The 21709-nt window shown below is 55.7% G+C and overlaps 1 protein-coding gene across 2 annotated transcripts; it reads right to left on the bottom strand.

Annotated features, from left to right (window-relative positions):
• Positions 1-3819: 3819 nt before the first annotated feature.
• LOC113626430 (interleukin-9 receptor-like) lies at positions 3820-18242 on the bottom strand. 2 transcript variants are annotated; one of them, XM_027118066.1, is made up of 9 exons: positions 15490-18242; positions 13291-13404; positions 12864-13018; positions 12591-12769; positions 11973-12113; positions 11447-11648; positions 10865-11159; positions 9458-9542; positions 3820-6533 (listed from the first exon to the last, which is right to left on the bottom strand). In XM_027118066.1, the coding sequence occupies exons 1-9, from the start codon at positions 15543-15545 to the stop codon at positions 6036-6038; spliced, it is 1725 nt and encodes a 574-aa protein (XP_026973867.1). In that variant the 5' UTR covers positions 15546-18242; the 3' UTR covers positions 3820-6035. The 2 variants fall into 2 exon arrangements, with proteins under 2 accessions (XP_026973867.1, XP_026973866.1); XM_027118065.1 differs by having other exon boundaries at positions 11973-12298; positions 12864-12929.
• Positions 18243-21709: the final 3467 nt, after the last annotated feature.

The raw sequence follows: 21709 nt of genomic DNA, 5'->3' as shown, positions 1-21709 counted from the left end.
TAGCCCCCCGCTCACCGCAACTAGAGAAAGCCCACGCGCAGCAACGAAGACCCAATGCAGCCAAAATAAATGAATAATTTTAAAATCTTAAAAAAAAAAAAAATTCTCATCCCCAGGCAGATAAAGGAGTGTGAGGCTCTTGAATTACCCCAAAGCTGTCCCAGGGGGCTGGAGCCAAGGTGGGGATGCCTGGGCTTCTGACCAACAGGTGAGAAGAAGGAGGAAAGCCAGTCCCAAAGGCAGGGGTCCCCTTAAGTCTGTGAGCCCTGGTGCCCTGATGGGGTTCATTCCCAGTGGGGACATCGGCGGGGCTGCAGTGGTTCTGTGTTCCACCCAAGCCCCTTTGATGAAGCCACAGCAGTGCCAGGCTCAGGGGTCTCCTGGTGGTACCTCAAACTCTGACACAGCAGCTTGACAAAGGAACGAGAGAATGTGCTTCAGAACCTTCCGAAATGAGGGAGAGCAGAGTGAAATTGAAAGAGAAGAATCTGAGGAGCTTTTCCTATAAGGGCCCCTGTTGGGAGAGGCAGGGATGGAAAAGCAGGGAACTGGTGGACAGCAGCCCTCACCAAGCACCTCCCTCACACATGGGCAGTTTTGAAACACAGAGGACCTCATGCCCTCCTGGAGGAGAGCAGTCCCAAGACCCACATGCATCTCCTGGTTTGGGATGGGGATCAGGGTGGGGGACCCCTCACCCAGCATGTGTCTCTAGGTGACACTCTGGTCACCTGACACATCAAAGGCCACCTACGAGGGGACCCTCCCATGAAGACCTCTGAGAGGTGAGTCTGAGCAGGGTAAAGTGGGCTGGAAGGAGGGGGTGCAGGCCTTACCAGGGATGTCATCTCGAGGCCCCTCCAAGTGTCAAGGTCTCAGGGGGTTCCAGCTGCTGGACCTCATCCCTTCCCCTGGTCACACTGACCCCCACCCCCCGCTCCCCACCAACCATCTCCTCAGCCTCCACACTGGGATAAGCGGACATCCTAACCATGGGGGCATCTCTTCTAAGGAACACAGGCCTGCGGGTGCTCTGCCCCCTCTGTAGCCCCGAAGTGCCCCTAGAGCACACATGTTCTGGTGGACAGGTTGTCACCCTGAACAGGTGAGCATCTGCAGCCTGCAGGGGGATAAGCCAAGAAAATCATACCCAGTGGTGGAAATGATGAAGAGACACCCAGACCTTTGGAAGCAGCTCTCCTCCCCAACCCCATGAATCCTCCCCCTGGAACCCTGGACCCTAGAGCACCAGCCAGGGCTGGTGTGAAGCGCCGGGCTGACAGCTGCTCTTTGCTTGTAGTTGATCTTTCCTTTCTCAGATGTGACTTGGAGTCTTGGAAAGAAATGCTGATTCTGTGAGATTGGCTTTTTCAAGTGGTCTCCTTCCATCTGGTCCTGAAGCAGGAGGTTGGGGCCGAAGATGACTTGATGCTGCCAGGGATGGGCCAGAAGGGGGAGAAATCGGACCTGGGACAGTTTGCTGCTCTCCACCTCCCAGGGCTAATAGCCCCTCACTCACCTAGAACTGGAATTTCTAGTCAACCGTTTATGGCAGGAGGAGGTGGGGTAGGGAGAGGCCAGGGGGTCATTTCAGCACCATGGATGTCTGTGTCAGAGCCATATGCCCAGGTAGCTCTGCTCTGAGGGCTGGATCCCCTTGGACATTACATCTGGGCTCAGAGATTGTTAGTCTCCATTCCAGCTTCCATGCCAGTGGCCCATCTGGTTGTGCTGAGGCGTGTATGTACCATGGATGGAGGCCAGCCCTGGGGTTGACCGCCACCTGGCAGCAGCAGGAAATGTGGCATGAGCCACGGAGAGGAGTTTATAGGAAGGCCTCAGCTACAAGCCAAGTCACTGGGCTGTGAGTTGCTGCTCCATAAGTCGTGGCTTATTTTCTGGAAAACTTCCTTGCGGGGGTAGCCTTGTCAACTCAGATTTTCAAAAATGTCTAATTTGATTTGCTGTGAACTAATGTAATATGATAGAACCTAATTTGATCTTATTGACATTGATGAGGCTGAATTAGCTAATGTCAGGCCCATTTCCAAAGTGCACAAAGGTTGCCGAGGAGGGGGCCCCGTGAGGTCAGACATCGCTGCATTGGAGGCCTCGTCTTTACTGCAGTCCCTGAGACCTGGAGGCCTGGGGTGCAGCTCGCAAAGACCACTGATGCTCTTGTTCCTTGGACAGCAAGAAAGACACCAGCTTGAGTCATGACTGCAAAGCACCTGCTACAGAGCCTGGGAAATCCCTTGCCCACCGGGGCCATGGCATGCACATCTGCAAGATCAGGCATTGCACATGGGACCTAGTTCCCTGACCAGGGATTGAACCTGGGCCCTCTGCATTGGGAGTGTGGAGTCTTAACTGCTGGACCACCAGGGATGTCCCCAGAAAAGTACATTTTTAATAAATTCTGGTTTGGGTCTAAATGTTAAATTTAAACTTAAATAATGCTGCGAGTTTTAATACACCTACTTTTCAGCATGTCAATTTATTTTTTCAACTGTGTTAACACTGTAACAAAAAAGGACCATTATAACACTCTTGAGGGCAAGAATACAGGGGCATCTGGCCCTCAGGTGGACGCAGGACTGCCATCCCCATGGCCCAAGAGTTTCTCCTCTTTCTCTGCAGGGACTTCTCTCCGTAACGCCCTGAATCTTTAAGAACCACAGGGTGCCATGAGTAAGAGTGCCCAAAGCCTTCATGCAGGGATGCTTTTATGAAATAAGTCCTGCTGAAATACTCCAGGAGAAACAGAGATACACCATGTGGCAGAGTCCAAGAGACAAGCGTAGAAGACTAACATCCCTGGGAGGACACCACACATCCCCACTGCGAACTCAGGGCTGCCAACACGATCCCAGCTGTGTCCTCCGGGATGCAGCGCCCAACACGCCCCACTCACAGTTTAGCAGTGGCCAGTTCATCCCCTCCAACAGTCCTGGTGAATCTCTGAAATTCAGTGTTCTGATTATTCAATGCCGTAATTTAGAAATTCCAAGTGAAGTAGAGCCCACCAGTCCTGTGCCTTGATCAGAAAATATACAGGTAAGGAAAAGCAAAGTAGAAGGTCAACCAAAGTCAACTGATTTTCTATATCACAGTGCTATGGTTGGAATGTTTGTGTTCCCCCAAAATCCACAGGTGGGAATCCTAACATCCATGTGATCGTGGTAGGAGGGGCAGCCTTTGGGAGGTGATTAGGTCATGAGGGTGGAATACTCAGGAATGGGATTAGTGCCCTTGTAAAGGAGATCCTAGCCCCTTTCCTCCATGTGAGATACAAGGAGAAGTCTGCCACCAGAAAGCGAGCCCTCACCCTACCAGGCTGGCAGCTGATCTCAGACTTTCGGCCTCCAGAACTGGAAGACATAAATTGCTATTGCTTATGAGCCACCCCGTCTGTGGTAGTTTGTGATAGCAGCCCAGATGGACTAAGGCAATCAGCAATGATGTAGGGGACAAATTGGAATTCGAAATGAAAAAAAAAAAATTACAATAGCGCGCAGCAACAAAGAGTAGCCCCCGCTTGCCGCAACTAGAGAAAGCTCGCGTGCAGCAACAAAGACCCAACACAGCCAAAAATAATAAATAAATTAAATAAATAAATTTATTTTAAAAAAAAAACACTATGCTAGGAGAAAAAAATGAACACGAAAGGCCATGCATTATATGACTCCATTTATATGAAATATCCACAGTAGGTAAATCCAGAGACAGAAAGTGGACTCGTAGTGGCGAGAGGTCAGAGGGAGGGTGGGGAGGAGAGTGACCGCTTAAGGGGCAGGGGATTTCCCTTTGGAGGGTGAAAATGTTTTGGAACTAGATAGAGGTGATAGTTGCAAATATTACAGACGTACTAAATGTCACTGAATTGTACACTTTAAAATGGTTACTTTCGTACTATGTAAACTTCACCTCATCAAAAGCCAAAGAAAGAGAAAGCGTCCCGCAGCCTCCCCTGAGCAGGGTAAGTTTGCTCCCCTCACCCTGCCCTGGCCTGGCCTCCAAGGTCTTCCCCGGTCCAGCTACATTTTGGACCTTTGTGCTCCAGCCACACCGTGCACTCAGCTCCTCCACCAGCAGCTTCCTCATCGAGTCCCAGGCCACCTTCTCTGACTCCTTCCTAGATACCTGGGGATCAGCGACCCCTCACCAGGGCTCACGGGGTCTTTCAAACGTTGTGATCTCAGCGTGCAGTTTCCAAGGGTCGTCTCGTCGGATAAGTGGAAATTAGCATTTTCTAAGCCCCACGACATGCAGGCACCTGGCTCAGGTACTGCCAGGCCTGTGTCCTGAGGGGCGGGCGCAGCTCACCTACAACCACCGGTCTCTGAGTAGCTCCTCACTCAGGCGCCACCAGGACCGAGTGTGTTAGTCAAACGAACACTGTCCCCGTTGGGTGTGGAATCCCATGGGGGCCCAAGTCCACGTGAAGCCACAGGAGCCATGCAGCTGCTGTCATATACACAGGCTCCAGGAAGTGGAGTCACGCTGGTATTTTTACCCTTGGTTAGAGCGGATGGCGCCTGTGCCTCATTTCCATCTACACCCCTCCGCTCTCTGGATACTGAAGATACATGCGGGGTCCTCTTCATCCCTGCTGACCAGGATCTGGCTCTGCTGCGGCCCCCGCAAAACCTCAGGGCTCCACAGGCACACAGAGGGGACCTTTGCCTTCGGGGGCCTGGGGCTGCCATGTGCTCCTCTCTGCTCAGGCTGCAGGGGACCCTGGACCCCCAGAGAGGTGCCCCCTCTGGTTCAGCACCCAGGGAGACAAACCTCCATCTATCCCACATTCAGTACTTCAGCACCTCCAACGCCAGGACAGTCTTGGTCCAGCCCTCACTGGGTGGAGGATCCCAGCACCAGACCCAAGTCCCGCAGCCCGGCGGCGGGATAGGGTCTCCTGCCTGAGGCCCCAAGTAAGAGTGACGGGGCTGCCCTGGGAGGGACCACGGCGCCTTCAGGCCAGCAGAGAGGTGGACATGGCTGGCAGGGGCACTGCCCAGAAATTCATATGTTGAAGTCCTAACCCCCAGTACATGTGAACATGACCATATATGGAAATAGGGTCTTTACAGATAATCCAGCCAAAATAAAGTTATTCAGGTTGGCCCTAATCCACTATGATTACATTGGTATAAAAAGAGGGGCTTTGGACAGGAACACACAGAGGGAAAACACCTTGTGAGGACTGGAGCTGCGCTGTCCCAAGCCAGAAACTACCAGAGGTGCAGGGAACCCTGAATCAGATCCTCCCTGGTGCCTTCTAAGCCACCTAGTTTGTGGGACTTCGTTATGGCAGCCCTAAGGGACGGACACAGGCGCCCTCTGCTCTGTCCCCCTCTCTCCAGACCACGGGGGTGGGGGTAGAAGCAGGGCCCTTCAGAGGCCAAGACCACTGCTGGGTGGTTACTCTGGCCACAGCACTCAGCCCCGGGGGCCGACAAGGAGGGGCGGGGAGGCGGCCTCCCTGGAGTTGGTCGCTGAGCCTCCCCCTGCTATTCGTGGAGCCCAGAAAGCCCAGGAATAGCCAGACGCCACCCTTCCTATGTCATCTGGGCCCCTCTCCCAGCCAACAGCAGTTTGAAACAGCTGCTATGTCCCTTTTAATCTCAGTAGGGGAGAGACCTCAGGAAGGCACAGAAACAGGACACTAGGCCTGGTCACGGTGTCTCACCTGGGTCCACGGGGCCCAGGCTGGCCCTTTAAGGGACTGAGGGCAGAACTGGCTGTGGGCCCTGGGGTTAAGCCAGGAAGCGGGGAGGGAAGTGGTGGACGGGGGGCCAGGATGGCAGGATGCTGAGGGCAGAGCCCCCTCCCGACAGATGCAGAGGGAGGGGAGGAGGGGAGAGCCTCCTGCCTCCACCCGGACCGGACATGTGACCGCTGCATGGGTGGCCCTCCGCAGGTCCAGTGCCAGTCAAGTGTTGGCTCCAGGGACTTTGCTTCATGTTCCCCAGGATGGACGTGCTGCAGCACTGTGGGGACGGAGCCCACGGTCTGCCGAGAGCAGGAGAGCCTCATGCGGCCCATCCACCAGCGTCCTGCCTCTGACTGTGACCAACGCCTGCACAGTTACCTCCTGGCCGGGCATCCAGGCTCTGCTGGTCACAGAAAGGGCCACAGGCCAAGGCAGCATCGGGCTCAGAGCTCTGCGCGCTTCCTGTGAAGGTGGAGGGGCAGCCCCACCTGGAGCAGCCCAGGGCACAGTAGTCGCTGCTGTTGCCCTGGGACTGCGGGGGAGCCAGACTGGTAGGGCCTGCGGGGGGCCAGGCCTCCTGTGGCAGGTAGGCGGGCAGCGGCCCCCCCTCCTCCACACATCCTGTGGGCAGCGCATCTGCTGGGAGGCCGGTGCCAGTGCTCCCCTCCTCCTCCAGGCCCGCTAACGGCCCCACGTCCACCGGGTCATAGGTGAGCAAAGCGATGGCCTCCCGGACACGGGTCTCCCAGGCTCCTCGTGCGGGGCCTGTGCAGTCCGGGCTTGGCTCTGGACCAGCTCTGTGGGCCCCTATCCAGGTCTGGAACAGAGCACCGAGAGGAGGGAAGGCCTCAGGCAGTGTGTTCAGGACTCACTGTGGGAGCAGCCTCCCCTCCTCCAGGAAGCTCTCCAGAAATCCACTCCCAGAGACCAAGAGCACCTGTGCCCAGAACATTCTGTCTTCCCCCCAAGGGCCAGCCCAGCCTCAACACAGAACCCCCATTCCCTTCAGGACCCTCCCCTGGCTCCCAGCACAGGCCTGTGCTCACAGAGGCCTGAACCAGGGTACAGATGGTGACAGGGCTGAAGACACTGCTGCCTCACACACTGCCAGCAGCTGCAGAGCCCAGGCACCCTCACCCAAACCCCACTACACGCACGCATGCACGCACACACAGGAGGTGCTGTTGGGCCTGGCACCTTGGGGCCAAGGCCAGCAGACCTGGACCCTCTGTGGGGCCACAGGAGGCCCACTACCTCCAAAAGGAAGATGTTCCTGCATGTAAATCAATGACGTTAGAACACACCCTCACACCATACACAAAAATAAACTCAAAATGGCTTAAAGACTTCAGCATAAGACAGGACACCATAAAACTCCTAGAAAAGAGCACAGGCAAAACATTCTCTGACATAAATCATACCAGTGTTTTCACAGGTTGGTCTCCCAAGGCAACAGAAATAAAAACAAAATAAACAAATGGGACCTAATCAAACTTATAAGCTTTTGCACAGCAAAGGAAACCATAAACAAAACGAAAAGACAACCTACAGAATGGGAGAAAATATTTGCAAATGATGCGACTGACGAGGGCTTAATTTCCAAAATATACAAACAGTTCATACAACTCAATAACAAAAAGAAATCCAATCGAAAAATGGGCAGAAGACCTAAATAGGCATTTCTCCAAAGAAGAAATACAAATGGCCAAGAGGCACGTGAAAAGATCAGCATCACTAATTATTAGAGAAATGCAAATCAAAACTACAATGAGTGGGCTTCCCTGGTGGCGCAGTGGTTGAGAGTCCGCCTGCCGATGCAGGGGACACGGGTTCGTGCCCCGGTCCGGGAAGATCCCACATGCCGTGGAGCGGCTGGGCCCGTGAGCCATGGCCGCTGAGCCTGCGCGTCCGGAGCCTGTGCTCCGCAACGGGAGAGGCCACAACAGTGAGAGGCCTGCGTACCGCAAAAAAAAAAAAAAACAAACTACAATGAGCTACCACCTCACACCAGTCAGAATGGCCATCACTAAAAACTCTACAAATAACAAATGCTGGAGAGGGTGTGGAGAAAAGGGAACCATCCTTTACTGTTGGTGGGACTGTAAGTTGGTGCAGCCACTATGGAAAACAGTATGGATGTTTCTTAAAAAATTTAAAAATAGAGCTACCATATGACCCAGCAATCCCACTCCTGGGCATACATCCAGACAAAATTCTAATGCAAAAAGATACGTGCACCCCCATGTTCATAGCAGCACAATTCACAATAGCCAAGACATGGAAACAACCTAAATGTCCATCAACAGATGAATGGATAAAGAAGATGTGGTACATACATACAATGGAATACTACTCAGCCATAAAAAAGAATGAAATAATGCCATTTGCAGCAACATGGATGCAACTAGAGATTATCATACTAAGTGAGGTGAGTCAGAAAGAGAAAGACAAATACCATATGATATCACTTACATGTGGAATCTAAAATATGACACAAATGAACTTATCTACAAAACAGAAAGAGACCCACATACATAGATAACAGGCTTGTGGTTGTCAAGGGGGTGGGGGTGGGATGAACTGGGAGTTTGGGGTTAGTAGATGCAAACTAGTGTGTATAGGATGGATAAACAACAAGGTCCTACTGTATAGCACAGGGAACTATATTCAATATCCTATGATAAACCATAATGGAAAAGAATTTAAAAAAAAAAAAAAAGGAAGCTGTTTCCTAGGTGGGACCAGGAGTCTCCATCGAGTGCACCACACACCACACCTTCCATCATCGTCCTGCCCCCGGAGAGCCAGCCCGTGGCTCCAGACCACCTCCCAAAGGGCTAACTAAGCCCTGACAGGTGCTATGGTTCTACAGAGAAGGGGCTGGGTGCCTGCAGCCCAGAAGATGAGTGCAGGCATCAGAACATTTACTCCCCATGCAGCCCTGACAAAGCGTTCGGCTTTAAGCTTCAAATTATATTTTTGGATGACAAGCTTGAAAACTAGACTCCCTGTTAAGAGAGAAAAGAGCCAGGCGGAAGGCAGCCACGCAAAGCCGGTGTGGGAGGACCTGGGCAGCACCACCTCCATCCTCTGCCCAAAGTGAGGAGCCCGAGAGGGTGGGGACCAGAGACCACCCATTGGAGCTCCTCCTCCCCTCCTCCTGCCTGTGGAGCAGGAACTACCAGGCCAGCAGGGAGGGTCCAACGGGGCCTCCAGGCTGTTCTCAGCGTCACAGCCTGTGAGAGCCCACCAGGGCACCACGATGGGGGGGTGGTGTAGGGTCAACTCATCGCTACCCCAGGGGCCGGGAGGGGCCAGGCACTCCATGATGGCCACCAGAGTAGCCCAGGGACCAGGGAGGGCCCCAGGGGCAGCACAAGACACAGATGCCTTCAGGTGCACACAGCCCCCTGAGCTGGCACCTTAAACTGACCATTTACCTCCAAGGGCTGCTGCAAACCAGAAGAGGCAGAGATAATGTCATGAGAAACTTGACATTTTTTCCCATCAGCAATGGAATCAGAGACACGAGAAGAAAAAGAACTCGGCAATAGAGAATAAAGCTAATTTGTCTTTGGCCCCTTTGAGTCACAGTGCGTACGTATACTACCTATATACTATATATACCACTATATATAGCAAAAAAGCTCAAAGCACTGACAGAGGCGCCCAACCTCACCCAGAGCCCACATCCTGGGCGGTCCAGACATCTGGGCACCCCAGGCCCACCGGGTCACGAACCTGAAAGTCCCCGTTGTGCACACTGTACAGGGACTGGAAGAACGGGCCTGGGGACGGCACGTCCTGGTACAAGGCTGTCTTCATCCTGAGGTCAGGAGACAGTAGTCAGAGGCCCAACTCCAGGAGGTCACTGCCAGGAACGCGGCTCCTTCCAAGCAGCAGGGACCAGCCCTGCCCTGTCAGTGCTGCTGTCGCCCTCTCCTCTCGTTGGGTCCAGGCCTGACACCTGGCACCTGCGGCCCCCTCGCTAATGACCCCACAGAACTGATTTATACCAAGACAGGGGTCCCTTTAAGGTGAGTGGTGATGGCGGGTTCAGGGGTGGGGGTGACCAGCTGTGTCTTCAGCCGGAGGGGGAGACAGCACTTCCGGGAACCCCATCAGACTTCTCCCCGAGCACCAGATCTACCCGCCCAAGACCCACTGCTCCTCCCCTGAGAACGGCGCCCCAGACTCTGAACCAGCAAGTCCAGATCAACCTCGCCAGCCTCCCTGGGGGCCTGTCCCGATTCCCCACCCCAGGGTGGCATCAGGGGCCACGAGTCACATCGCATCCACCCAACGTCCTCTCACTTTCCCATCCTGAGACCCTGTCACTCCCTGCACTTTGCTCCAGCTCTGCCTCTCCCACCAGCTCACACACAATTGCCTCCCTTTGGACCCCACCCCTGGCCACCCCGCAGGTCCTCCTCCTCACTTGTACCACAAAACTCCATTCTCAAAACATAAACCAGATCCCATCCCACGTGACCAGGCTTCAGGCGCTCTCCTGGGACCCGAGGGCAAGCCTGAGCCCTCCCTGGTCTTCTTGGCCACCCATCGGGCCCTGCCCAGCAACCCGTCCCTCCCTCACCCTGGCTGCCTCTGTCCAACCTCCTCTCATCCTCTCTGCTACCCGTCCACGCCTGGCCGGTCTCCTGCGGGACGAGGCCCCATGTGTGATGGCTTGTTTCAGGAGGGCTTTTTTGTTCATCTGGTTGTCCGTGGCACCCATCAGGGCGGGAAACAGGGCCCCGTGAAAACCAGATGCCCAACACTGTCTGCATAAAACCACTGTGCAAATGAGCCAGTGCCAAGCACCTCCAGAGGCAGGAGACAAGGGCCTCAGGCGACTCGGCCCCAGGGACTTAGGGTCCCTCCAGAGCTCTTTTGGGCCACACTGCCCACCACCCACATGCACCTGGCAACTGGGGACATCCCCACTGGTCCGGGTCAGAGGCCTGAAAACCCCTCCCCACCCAGGAGCGTTGTAGGAGGGGGTGCGGGTTTGGGCCCTCAATGCACCGCCTACCCCACACCCACAAACGCACACACACGCTCATGCACATACAAATTCTCACACCCACATGTACAATAACACATTCACTTACATGCACACACTCCCACACACACTCCTTGGCTACAGACCTGGGTGATAGCTTGAACAGCAGGTAGGTCAGGCTGGTCAGCAGGAGAAAGATGGACACAGAGACCAGGGTGCTGTCGCGCTGCCCCAAAGCTGGGACCAGGAGACCTATAGCAGGAAGGGCCCAGGGCTGTGTTCCTCCAAACTCACCTGGCAAAAGCACCTGGATGGGCGCCTCAGGCCAAAATGGAAGGTTTATGTCGCGCCTCCGAGAGTACTCTGGGTGAATCACGCACCCCTGGGCCTTGCCTTTCCCATCCATAAGATCACCAGGGTCCGAGATCCTTTCCAGTACCTCTGTGCACAAGAGTCAGCCCAGCCCCCTAAGCAGACGAGGCCCTGCCCGGGCTCCAGAGACAGCAGCACCAGCCTGCTGTGCAGCTGGGGCCACACTCGCTCCAAGGAGACCGGGAGCTGCAGCTCCCTGGGAGGCCCAGCACTTGGCAGGTGTTTCCCCTTCACACAGACCTCCAGGGGAAGGCAGTCAACTGGGCCACGAGGGAGGGGGTCCCAGGAGGGGTAAGGGGTGGGACGCGAGAGGGCGGGGAGGCCCCACCCAGGCCCCTGAAGGCAGCAGCGCCCACCTTGTCTCTGGGGGGAGTGGAAGCGGGCGGGCTGGCTCCAGTCACTCCATGGGCCCTCATAGCGCTCCTCCTCCGCCACCGCGTCCTCTGGTGTGGCCATCTGGACACGCAGCCGGGCCTCATAGGTGGAACCAGGGTCCAATTCAGTGGCTTCAAGTTTCAGCCAGGTCACCCCAACGATGTGATCCTTGTGCCGAGCCCGCTGTGGGGTGAACAGTTAGGAGGTGCTGGGGGTGAGACTGGGCCCATCAGCCCTCGAGGACGTGTACACACACACGTGGGCACACTTACACGTGTCCACACACTTACATGCATCCACGTGCATGCACACTCATCCACATAGGCACGCCCTGTGAACGCTCACACGTACACACAGGCACACTCACCACACCTGCACTCACTTACCCTTGTCTCTGGTCACTTCCCTCCTCACAATTCCAAGGTGACACCACCCTAGATGGGATGAGGAGTGACCCTGGCTGCTGCTCCCAGGAGAGGCCCCCACGGTAGGCAGACCCAGCCTTACCTCCCAGGTCTCCTCCTGCCTCTTGAAGGCCAGCTCGTAGCTGAGAAGTGAGGCCAGCGGCTCCAAGGCAGGATTGATGCTCCAGGTCAGGACACAGTGGTCAGAAGTGATGTTGCTCAGCAAGTCTGAGGGAGGGTCCAGCTTCACTGAAACAGAATGAAGCTGTGTAACGGTGTGCGGGCCAGCATGCCCAGGACTGGGGATCGCAAAGATTCCCAGGAAGGACGGGGCACGTGGCCAAGGCCTTCTCAGAGCAGAGGCCTCACTGGAAAACTGGTCCAGAGAAGCCCCAGGTGGGACAAGACAGCAGTGACTTCCTCCAGCCTCTGCAGCCAGACAAGGTGAGTTTCAGATCTAAGCTGCTGCTGGAAGTTCTTCCTAGTGTCTTACTGAAGTCCTTCCTGCTGTGACTGAAGTAGATCGCAAGTGACTCAAATTGCAGCTCCTGCCCCAACTCAAAGCCTTGCACCTTCATCCTCCTCCAAAACCCTCCCCGTCCCCGGCGGCCCTGCCTGATGCTAGCCCTGAATCCGTCAGCAGGGACCGGGAGCACTGAATGGGCCGTGGGGGGTGATGTAGCCAGGATGCTCCCGGACAACGCACTGGCCCAGGCCTCACCATGTCTCCGGGGCAGGTACTGTGGATCCACCAGGCTGACCTGCTCCTTCCCAGAGACGTGACGGTGGAAGGTGATGGTGAAGTTGTCAGAAGGCACGAGCACCTCCTCGGGTGGCAGCTCCACTGTGCACACGCTGGCCCGGAAGACGCACCTGTGCTTGCTGCCTGGAGCGTGGTTGCTGGAAAGGGCACGTGTCGGCACCAAAGGGCCACTGCACCAGCCCGGCTCCCTACCCCCACCCCTGCCCTCTACCCCCTGCCCTCCGGCCTCACCTGGTGAAGAGCAGCCAGGGGCCGGCCCCCTGGCCCAGCTCTGGGGCAGACCAGTGGCAGTCAATCCTGAGGATGTTGTTGGTGTGGCACGTGAAAGTCCCAGGCCCTGGGAACAGTGACCCTTGCAAGCCCACAGTGGCTGCTTCAGGGCAGGGCTGGGGGAGGGGGAGGGCGTGGCAGCTGACCCCTCGGACAGGCAGGCCCCAGAGAACGAGCCCAGGAGAAGTTACCGCGGGCAAGGCTGGGAGACCCCGAGGGGATGGGCTCTGAGCGTGCAACCTGGGTGGGGCTGAAGCCCAGGCTGATCTCAGGAAGACAGGTCCCGCACAGCCCAAACCCAACCCTTCCCCGTGGAGCCTGACGGGGGCACCCCTGTCCCCAGCTCTGCCCCCACAGCACCCCCCACACACACAGTGCCAGTCCTTACCTCCTCTGTCCCCTGGGACAGAGACGCCCAAGCCGACCCAGGCGCAGATGCAGGTGCAGGTCAGGAGCCAGGTGCCCACCTCTTGCATCAGGACCTCGCTCTGCAATGTCCAACCTGGAAGAGGCTGGGCTGAGGGGCTGTGTGTGGAGTGCCCCAGTGGGTGCTCCCGTGAGGGGCACTCCGAGTGGGTCACCACCTACACCCTCACCCTGTCCCGTGAAGGAGGCTGAGCACCGCTGTCCAAGCAGCACCGGCAAGAACCTCCAGCTCAGGCCTCCCGGGGTCACTGGACTCTGACTCAGCCACGTGTCCAGGTCTGCCCAGCGGGCGCCTCCCTGGGCCCAGGTCCCCTCCCACAGGGGAGGCACGGTTGGGGGAATGGGGTCGCGGACAACAACCACAGGGAAGCTCTGCTGGACCCCCTGGTCCCACACCTGGGCCGACTGTGTGAGGCGCATCACCCACGCGAATTCCCTCCAGAGCCACGTGAGGTGGGGGACAGTCCCTGATCACTGACAAGGGAGCGGACCCCAGGGTCACACCGCTAGCTGCTCCCATCCTGGTGCTCTGCCCCAGGAAAGTGGAGGAGGATGGCAGCGGGGTGTCCATGCGACAGCCAACACCTCCCACATGCTGTCTGTCACACGCCTGTCCCCAGGTGCCCTGCAGAGGACAGCGCCCCCGGGAGCAGGGCTCTCAGTGCAGGGGTGTCAGCCCCAGGATCCCTGGAGACAGAGGCTGGGTGCCGGGAAGCGCCTGGGGGTGAACAGGCCGCTAACACCCTGTCACCCCATTTGCAGCTCCAGATGGTACACTGATAGCTCCTCTGCAGGAAGCAGGACCAGCCTGGTTATGCAAGCCTGATGAGTGATAAGGAAGCAGAAGAGAAGCAGACATGCACAGACCGCAGCACGGAAGCACTCCAGGAGCCCGCACACACTCACTCGGTAGCAGACACCCTCCCACCCCGCCCCCTGCAGCCTCTCTGTGGACCCACAGGATGGACCCCTGTCAAGGCCAACAGTCAAGAAGACCCCACCCTTCCCTAGACTGAAGCATCACCTGCTACAACCAGCCACAGCAGGAGAGGCTGCAGCGGCCACTGGATGGAGACAGGCAGCCTGGCAGCAGCTGGCTCTCAGGGCGCACGAGGACAGGATCAGAGGGAGCACCAGGATGGGGGCGGCTCAGGCACAGCCACCACTGCCTGCCTAAGAGCTGACCCAGGCCACGGTGGGGATGGCCACTGCCCCAGCGGTGGAGGGACACCTGCATCTGTGAGACTTGGACCGGCACGGCCACAGGCTGACTCAGGAGCGTGGACTGGGGCGCTCCAAGCTCAGCCGGCCCCAGGGGCAAGCGTGGGGAGGACAGGACCCACACGGGACACTCGTGCGAAGTAGCAGGCCAGGCCCACCCTGGGGAGAGGTGGGCAGGGCACACGGCAACTCGGCCATCTAGGGGGAGGGTCCCTGCTTTTCCTCTGCACAACGATTCTGTCCAAACATAGTGAGCCGAGCAGGGCCACCACCCTCCTATGGACGAGGAGGCTGAGGACCAGTGACACCAGACTTGCAGGATTGGGGGCACTGGTCACCTGGCTTGGGCACTTGCCCCACCAGCTCCCACGCAAGCCTGTGAGCTTCCCCCACCCCGGGGCATCAGTCTCTCTCCTCAGGGAGCCTCGACACTGAGGCAGGGCTGCCCCCATCCTTGGCAACAGACACCGGGCCAGGTGGGGCAGAAACCCCACCTGACTACTCCCTGGTCCTGGAAGAGGCACTGGGATGGCCCCAGGGAGGCCTAATCACAGCTCAGACAAGACCAGGTCACGGGACGGCTGTGATGGCAGGAGGATGGGACCCAGAATCTGGGCCCTTGGGCAGAGCCGCCCACTATACCTCCCATCCTGCTGGGAGCCTGGCTGACATGTCCACCCAGCACTGTCCCTTTCCATCAGGACCTTCAGCACACAACCACTCTGGCCCCTTCTCAGGACCCCATCTCCTCCCTGGCCTCTGGGTCAAGTTCTGGCCCAAATGACCACTGGTCCCCACAGCTTGCCTGCCCTGGTTTCCCGGCCCAACATGAAGGCATGGGCCGCCGTGCACTGGACCCCTGCCTCGGGGCCCACAGACGCTGCCAGCCCAGGGCCAGGTCTCCAGAAGGACTCAGCCCCCCGCTCCCCTGAGCGCTCACCTGCTGCCAGGCGAACTGCCCGGCCAGAGCAGGCCTCTGTCATGGGGCTGGTGCATCGCAGCACGCCCTCCGGACTGGCTTCATGGCAATTACCGCACCCACTTTCTGTCCCCTTTCACAGAGTCTGTATTTTTAATGGGGAGCGAGGGGTACCCTGTTACTCTCCCTGCCCACCCCAGAAGCTGGCAGACACAGAGGGGGGTGAAATGGAGGCTGCCGCTTATCCACCACTGTCCTCTCTGCTGGGGCAGGAGGAAGAAATCCAGGTCCTGGCTCCCCAGAAGCAGCTGGAACCTGGGGGAGGCGGGGACTAGCCAGGAAATGAGGCTGGAAATGGGAGCAGGCGGCTCCTGCTCTGGGCCCCACGTGCGCAGGTGGGCGACTCCAGCACCCTCGGACCTGATGCTGTGGGGCAGAAGTGCTGGAGGACTCTGCTTCCCATGGTGGTGCCAACCATGCTGGGGAAGGGCAGGGAGCAGAAGAGGTCAAGGCCAGCTGGGGAGAGCGCGGAGAAGGCGCAGAGGGCAGAAGAGGGAGGAGGCTCCACGGCGCACTTGCCACCTGCCTTCCTAGAGAGCTGAGCTGGACGGGCGCCCGCCTCAGTGGGGTGGATGTCCGGGAGATGTGGAAAGGCCAGGCTTGAGCCAGGGGCGGCCTCGGGTGGACAGGGGCACAGAGGGCGGAGCCCAGAGCAGAGGGAGGAGGAGGTCCAAAGATGGAAGTCGGAGGAGCACAGAGAGGACCTGAGGGCCCTCAGGACGAGCCCTCACTGTCCCCTCTGCCCGGCTGCCTTCTGCGTGATGAGCCTTCATGAAGCCCCCGAGTCCCCTGGCTGTCTCCCCAGCCAGAGCAGACACCCCTGAGCCAGGCCCAGCCTGCTTAGGACAGGGGCGGGGACAGGGCAGGTAGTGGCTATGGGCACGGGCTGGAAGGACACTGACACAGGCCTGGGGCTAAATGGGGGGAAACGATGCCCCTGCTCTTCCCGTGCTGCCCCTGCAGCCCTGGCAGCGAGGCTCAGCCGGCATCGCCCCTGCATCTGGCTCCTCCAGGGCAAGAACCTGTCTGATTTATGCTGCATCCCCTGCACCCAGCCCCTCACTGTTGAAGAAGCACATCCTGAACCTCCCCACAGGCCCGCCCTTGCCTGGGGTAGACAGTGTTAACGCCTTAGGTCCCCTGGGGGCTCTGAAACATTATTCAAGCAGAACACTCTACTCCCCTCCCTCGCTTAGCTGAGTAACCCTCCCAGAATCCCACCCTCACCCACTGCCTCGTCCACAGCTCCAAGGGGAGTCCACAGACTCGCAGCTCCTCTTCTGTCCTAAAGCCCCCCAAAGGTGCCGTGGAGAGAAGGGGCTTTACCAAACTCAGGACTGGGCCTCAGCTCCACTTGTGGTTGTCATGGCTGAGACCACCTGGCCCCAGAACTCCCGCTCACTTGTCCCCACAAAGGTCAGGACCTACAAACTGCCTGACAAGCTCAGAGCCCTTCTTTCTGCCCAGAGGCACCCATGACCCCTACAGGCCTGGGAATGGCAGCCCAGCATCCTGTGATCACCACTGCAATCCTGCTGTCTCTGGGAGATGCCCGAGGCCAGGACATCAAAGGCGGTAAGATGAGGGTGGCCGCCCAAACGCCCTCCGCCCTTCTCGTCCAAGTGTGGTCCCCAGGCTCTTCCTGGGGCCTGGGATGGCAGGCCACCAGCCTCTCTGTCCCACAAAGTTCACGCTGACCTGAGTGGTTGAGAAGCCCAGATTACAGACTCACCTTCCCAGACGCATCTGCTAGGTCCCATGGCAAGTCTGACTGGCCCCCAACCCTGCAGCCCTGGAGGTGACTTGTCGCCCTACCACCCCTGCATCTGCAGCAAGTCCCTCAGCCTGATTCAGGAGATAACTGCACCGCCCGGTGACGTAAGCCTCTCACGGCAGGCTGACATAGGCCACCCACAACTGAAACCACGAGCGCAGAGCCGAGCAGCTGTCCCAAGTGGGGATGACAGGCGACCATCACCCCAATCATAAATCCTACCTTTCACTCCTCAGGAACAGAAAAGTTGCTGAACGTGGACTTTGGTGACCCATCCACTGATTGGCGGATGACTGTCCACCATGTTCCTCTCAAGAAACACCAGTGAGATATATTAAATTAGCGCCGGGACGTGAGAACCCTGACCAGGCACAGAGCAGGTCTCCTTTCCTAGGCTTTCCGGGAGGTGCAGCTCAGGCGATCCGTGAGCACTGGGGTGGGTGGAGGGGGTGTTAAACATAAAAGTACTGCAGTCTCAGTTCAGGAAGGAAATAAAAAATGGGAGTCCCCTTTGACCTCGGAGAGGCAGCCCCTGTATGAAGTCAAGCACAAGCCCCTCCAGACCACGTCTAAGCCCCAACAAATGCACATTTAATGGCCTCGTTCCTCACTCTGAGCTTTGCGGCCTCCTTGCTGCTCTGGCTCTTTTCAAAATCTTTCTAGGGAACTACATAAAAACCTACCTCACGCCTTTACTGGTGGTGCAGGCCATGGTTAATAATCCTGCTGATGGACATTTGGATTGTTACCTACATATGCTATTTCAATTTAATTGTCATATATATAACTGACGTTATCATATTAGTTTCAGATATATATATGCTACATGCTATTCTAAATGAAGGTAGGGACTTCCCTGGTGGTGCACTGGTTAAGAATCCGCCTGTCAATGCAGGGGACATGGGTTCGAGCTGTGGTCTGGGAGGATCCCACATGCCACAAAGCAACTAAGCCCATGCTTGGCCCACAACTACTGAGCCTGTGCTCTACAGCCAGTGAGCCACAACTACTGAGCCTGGGTGCCTAGAGCCCATGCTCCGCAACAAGAGAAGTCACTGCAGTGAGAAGCCTGGGCACTGTAACGAGGAGTAGCCCCCGCGCACCGCAAGTAGAGAAAGCCTGCATGCTGCAACAAAGACCCAAGGCAGCCAAAAATAAATAAATAAACTTTTAAGAAATTAAATGAAGGTTGTGAACAATTCCAGGCCTGGATCTTTAATCACCAGGATGAGTACTATACAAAAAATGGCTAGGGGGCTTCCCTGGTGGCACAGTGGTTAAGAATCCACCTGTCAATGCAGGGGACACGGGTTTGAGCCCTGCTCTGGGAAGATCCCACATGCCGCGGAGCAACTAAGCCCAGGCACAACTACTGAGCCTGTGCTCTAGAGCCCGCGAGCCACAACTACTGAGCCCACGTGCCAAACTACTGAAGCCCGCGTGCCTGGTGCCTGTGCTCTGCAACAAAAGAAGCCACCACAATGAGAAGCCCGTGCACCGCAATGAAGAGTAGCCCCTGCTCGCCATAACTAGAGAAAGCCCGCGTGCAGCAACGAAGACCCAATGCAGCCAAAAATAAATAAATAGATAAATTTATTTTTTTTAAAAATGGCTAGGTGTGGAACTGTTGTGTCTAAGGTTGACCGTTGTAAAATACGGATAGATATTGCCAAGTGGCCCCCCGAAAATGTACCAACTTCTACTCCCACTAGATGTGTAAGAAAGCCTGTAGCCCTCACCAACTGTATACATTATCAGTCTTTTAAATCTTTGTCAATCTAAAAAAAAAAAATCTTTGTCAATCTGATAGGCAAAGACATTTCAATGTTGTCTTAATTTGCACTTGATTATCAGTGAAGATAAGCATCTTTTCATACACTTATTGGCTATGTGTTCTTTGGGGCACCAAATAAGGTCACATTTCAGTGTGTCCTTGTGCCTACGTTTAGGTGTGAGTGTGCATATCTGTATTCTGTGCATCAAAACAACTGAGGCACAGTCTAGAGACCCCAGAGCTGGTTTCCAGTTTCTCTGGAGTCTGAGAAACCAGGACCCATGGAGAGATGGAATCAAAGGCTCAAGTCCATGAAACACCTTAAGAATGACCAGGGGCATAATCATACTTCTTTCTAATATTTCAATTTCAATTAGCTTGGCCCCTATCTTACCTATTATAAGCACGTACTTTCATACTTACTGGTGCCATCCCTTCCCTAGTATCCCATCAAAAGAGCTTCCTTCTCTCTGTCAGGTTAGAACTTACTACCTTGAGACCAGCAGACCACACACCACCCACACCACAACCCCACAAGGAGACACCACCAAGGCTACAAAGGTGGGTTATCATGGACACTTAGATGTGGGAAGAAGGTCAGTGCCTCTGCCCAGAAGTGTTCTGACGGCACAACCTGACACCCCACCCCCTCCCATAACAAATGGAGATAAAAAGAAAAACATCCATAGATGGAGGGTAAAAGACCATACAACCAGAGTCGCCAAATACCTGCTGAAATCCAGCCCCTTGAAAGAAAGGAACAGCCAATAACAAACACCATTGGTCAGACATGTCCTAAGGATGTTATATGTGAAGCTACATAAATCCTCACAACCCTATGAGGTAGACCAGAGGTTAGCAAACTACAGCCCACAGGCCAAATCCACCCCATCCTTTAAAAAAAAAAACCTGTGAGCTGGGTTTCCCTGGTGGCTCAGTGGTTGAGAGTCCGCCCGCCGGTACAGGGGACATGGGTTCGTGCCCCAGTCTGGGAGGATCCCACATGCCGCGGGGCGGCTGGGCCCGTGAGCCATGGCCGCTGAGCCTGCGCATCCGGAGCCTGTGCTCCGCAGCGGGAGAGACCGCAACAGTGAGAGGCCCGTGTACCGCAAAAAAAAAACAAAAAAAAAACACCTGTGAGCTAAAAATAGTTTATACGGAGAATTCCCTGGCAATCCAGTGGTTAGGAATCTGTGGGCAGTCCAGTGGTTAAGGCTTTCACGGCCGTGGGCCCAGGTTCAATCCCTTGTGGGAGACTTCCCTGGCAGTCCAGTGGTTAAGGCTTTGCCTTCTAACGCAGGGGGTGCAGGTTCGATCCCTGGTCGGGGAGCTAAGATCCCACATGCCTTGCGGCCAAAAACCCAAAACATAAAACAGAAGCAATATTGTAACAAATTCAATAAAGACTTTAAAAATGGTCCACATCAAAAAAATCTTAAAAAAATGAAAAATAAATAAAGTCCCAATCTCTGGTCAGGGAAATGAGACCCTGCAAGCCGTGCCTCACAGAAATTAATTAATTAATTAAGATAGTTTATACATTTTTAAATAGTTGGGGGGAAAAAGCTTAAAGAATTATACGACATGTGGAATTACTATGAAATTCAGATGTCAGCATCCAGCTTCACTGGAAGACAGCCATACCACCCACTCGTGTTATCTGCAGCTGCTCTCATGTGCTGACAGCGAAGTACTGGTGACAGGGCTTCCAGCCCTTGCTCTGCCGGCTCACAACTCAGCAGTGACCTTAACAGCATTTCAAGGGCCACCATACGGTTGTATCCATTCTCTTTATTCTTTTTTTTTTTTTTTTTTTGCTTATTATGAGTGCACACCCAGCATGTCAAAATAAGAAAAGTGGGCACAGAATGTCATGTTGTTAAGGCACAGGGCAGTGCAGACTATCTTGTCAGCAAACTGGATAGCAGAGCAGTGTTTATCACGCAACGATACCACAATGGTCGACGTTGCCAGACCGAGCACTCGTCACTGGCACGAATCTCAACACAAAACAGAATTCCTGGACTTCCCTGGTGGCGCAGTGGTTAAGAATCCGCCTGCCAATGCAGGGGACACGGGTTCAAGCCCTGGTCCGGGAAGATCCCACGTGCCGCGAAGCAACTAAGCCCGTGCACCACAACTACTGAGCCTGCGCTCTAGAGTCCGCGAGCCACAGCTACTGAGCCGGCATGCCACAGCTACTGAAGCCCGCGCGACTAGAGCCCGTGCTCCACAACAAGAGAAGCCACTGCAATGAGAGGCCCGAGCACCGCAATGAAGAGTAGCCCCCGCTTGCTGCAACTAGAGAAAGCCCGCGCGCAGCAACGCAACACAGCCAAAAATAAATTAATTAATTAATTTAAAAAAAAAAGAGAGAGAGAAAGTGCTCACAGGCTGTGAGTCTGCACTGCACTATTCACCTACAAATATGCTGAGGAAAACATCTGCATCTCTCACCACACTGCATCTACTGAATCCATCAGCAATGTCAACAGTGAACTTCCTCTGCTCTCATGGCCTGAACCACTATGAGATACATGTTTGCAACGCTGATGACGAGGAACACTAACTCTGAACCTCAATTATGCAAAATGGTATCCATTCCTTTCATCAGTGGACTCGCATTACAAAAT

This window comes from Aethalodelphis obliquidens, unplaced genomic scaffold (genome assembly GCF_003676395.1).
Source record: "Aethalodelphis obliquidens isolate GAN/ISIS:26980383/991018 unplaced genomic scaffold, ASM367639v1 scaffold18, whole genome shotgun sequence".
Classification (NCBI taxonomy): Eukaryota; Metazoa; Chordata; class Mammalia; order Artiodactyla; family Delphinidae; genus Aethalodelphis; species Aethalodelphis obliquidens.
Note: the sequence above shows the minus strand (reverse complement) of the source record. Positions and strands in the feature narration are given on the sequence as shown.

Excerpts from the sequence above, each read along its gene's own strand:
- LOC113626430 (XM_027118065.1), bottom strand. The coding sequence starts at position 15,545 with ATGCACCAGCCCCATGACAGAGGCCTGCTCTGGCCGGGCAGTTCGCCT. Across the intron at positions 13,405-15,489 it reads GGCAGTTCGCCTGGCAGCAG|GTTGGACATTGCAGAGCGAG; the intron begins GTGAGCGCTCAG and ends AGCCTCTTCCAG. Across the intron at positions 11,649-11,972 it reads GGCAGGAGGAGACCTGGGAG|CGGGCTCGGCACAAGGATCA; the intron begins GTAAGGCTGGGT and ends TTCACCCCACAG.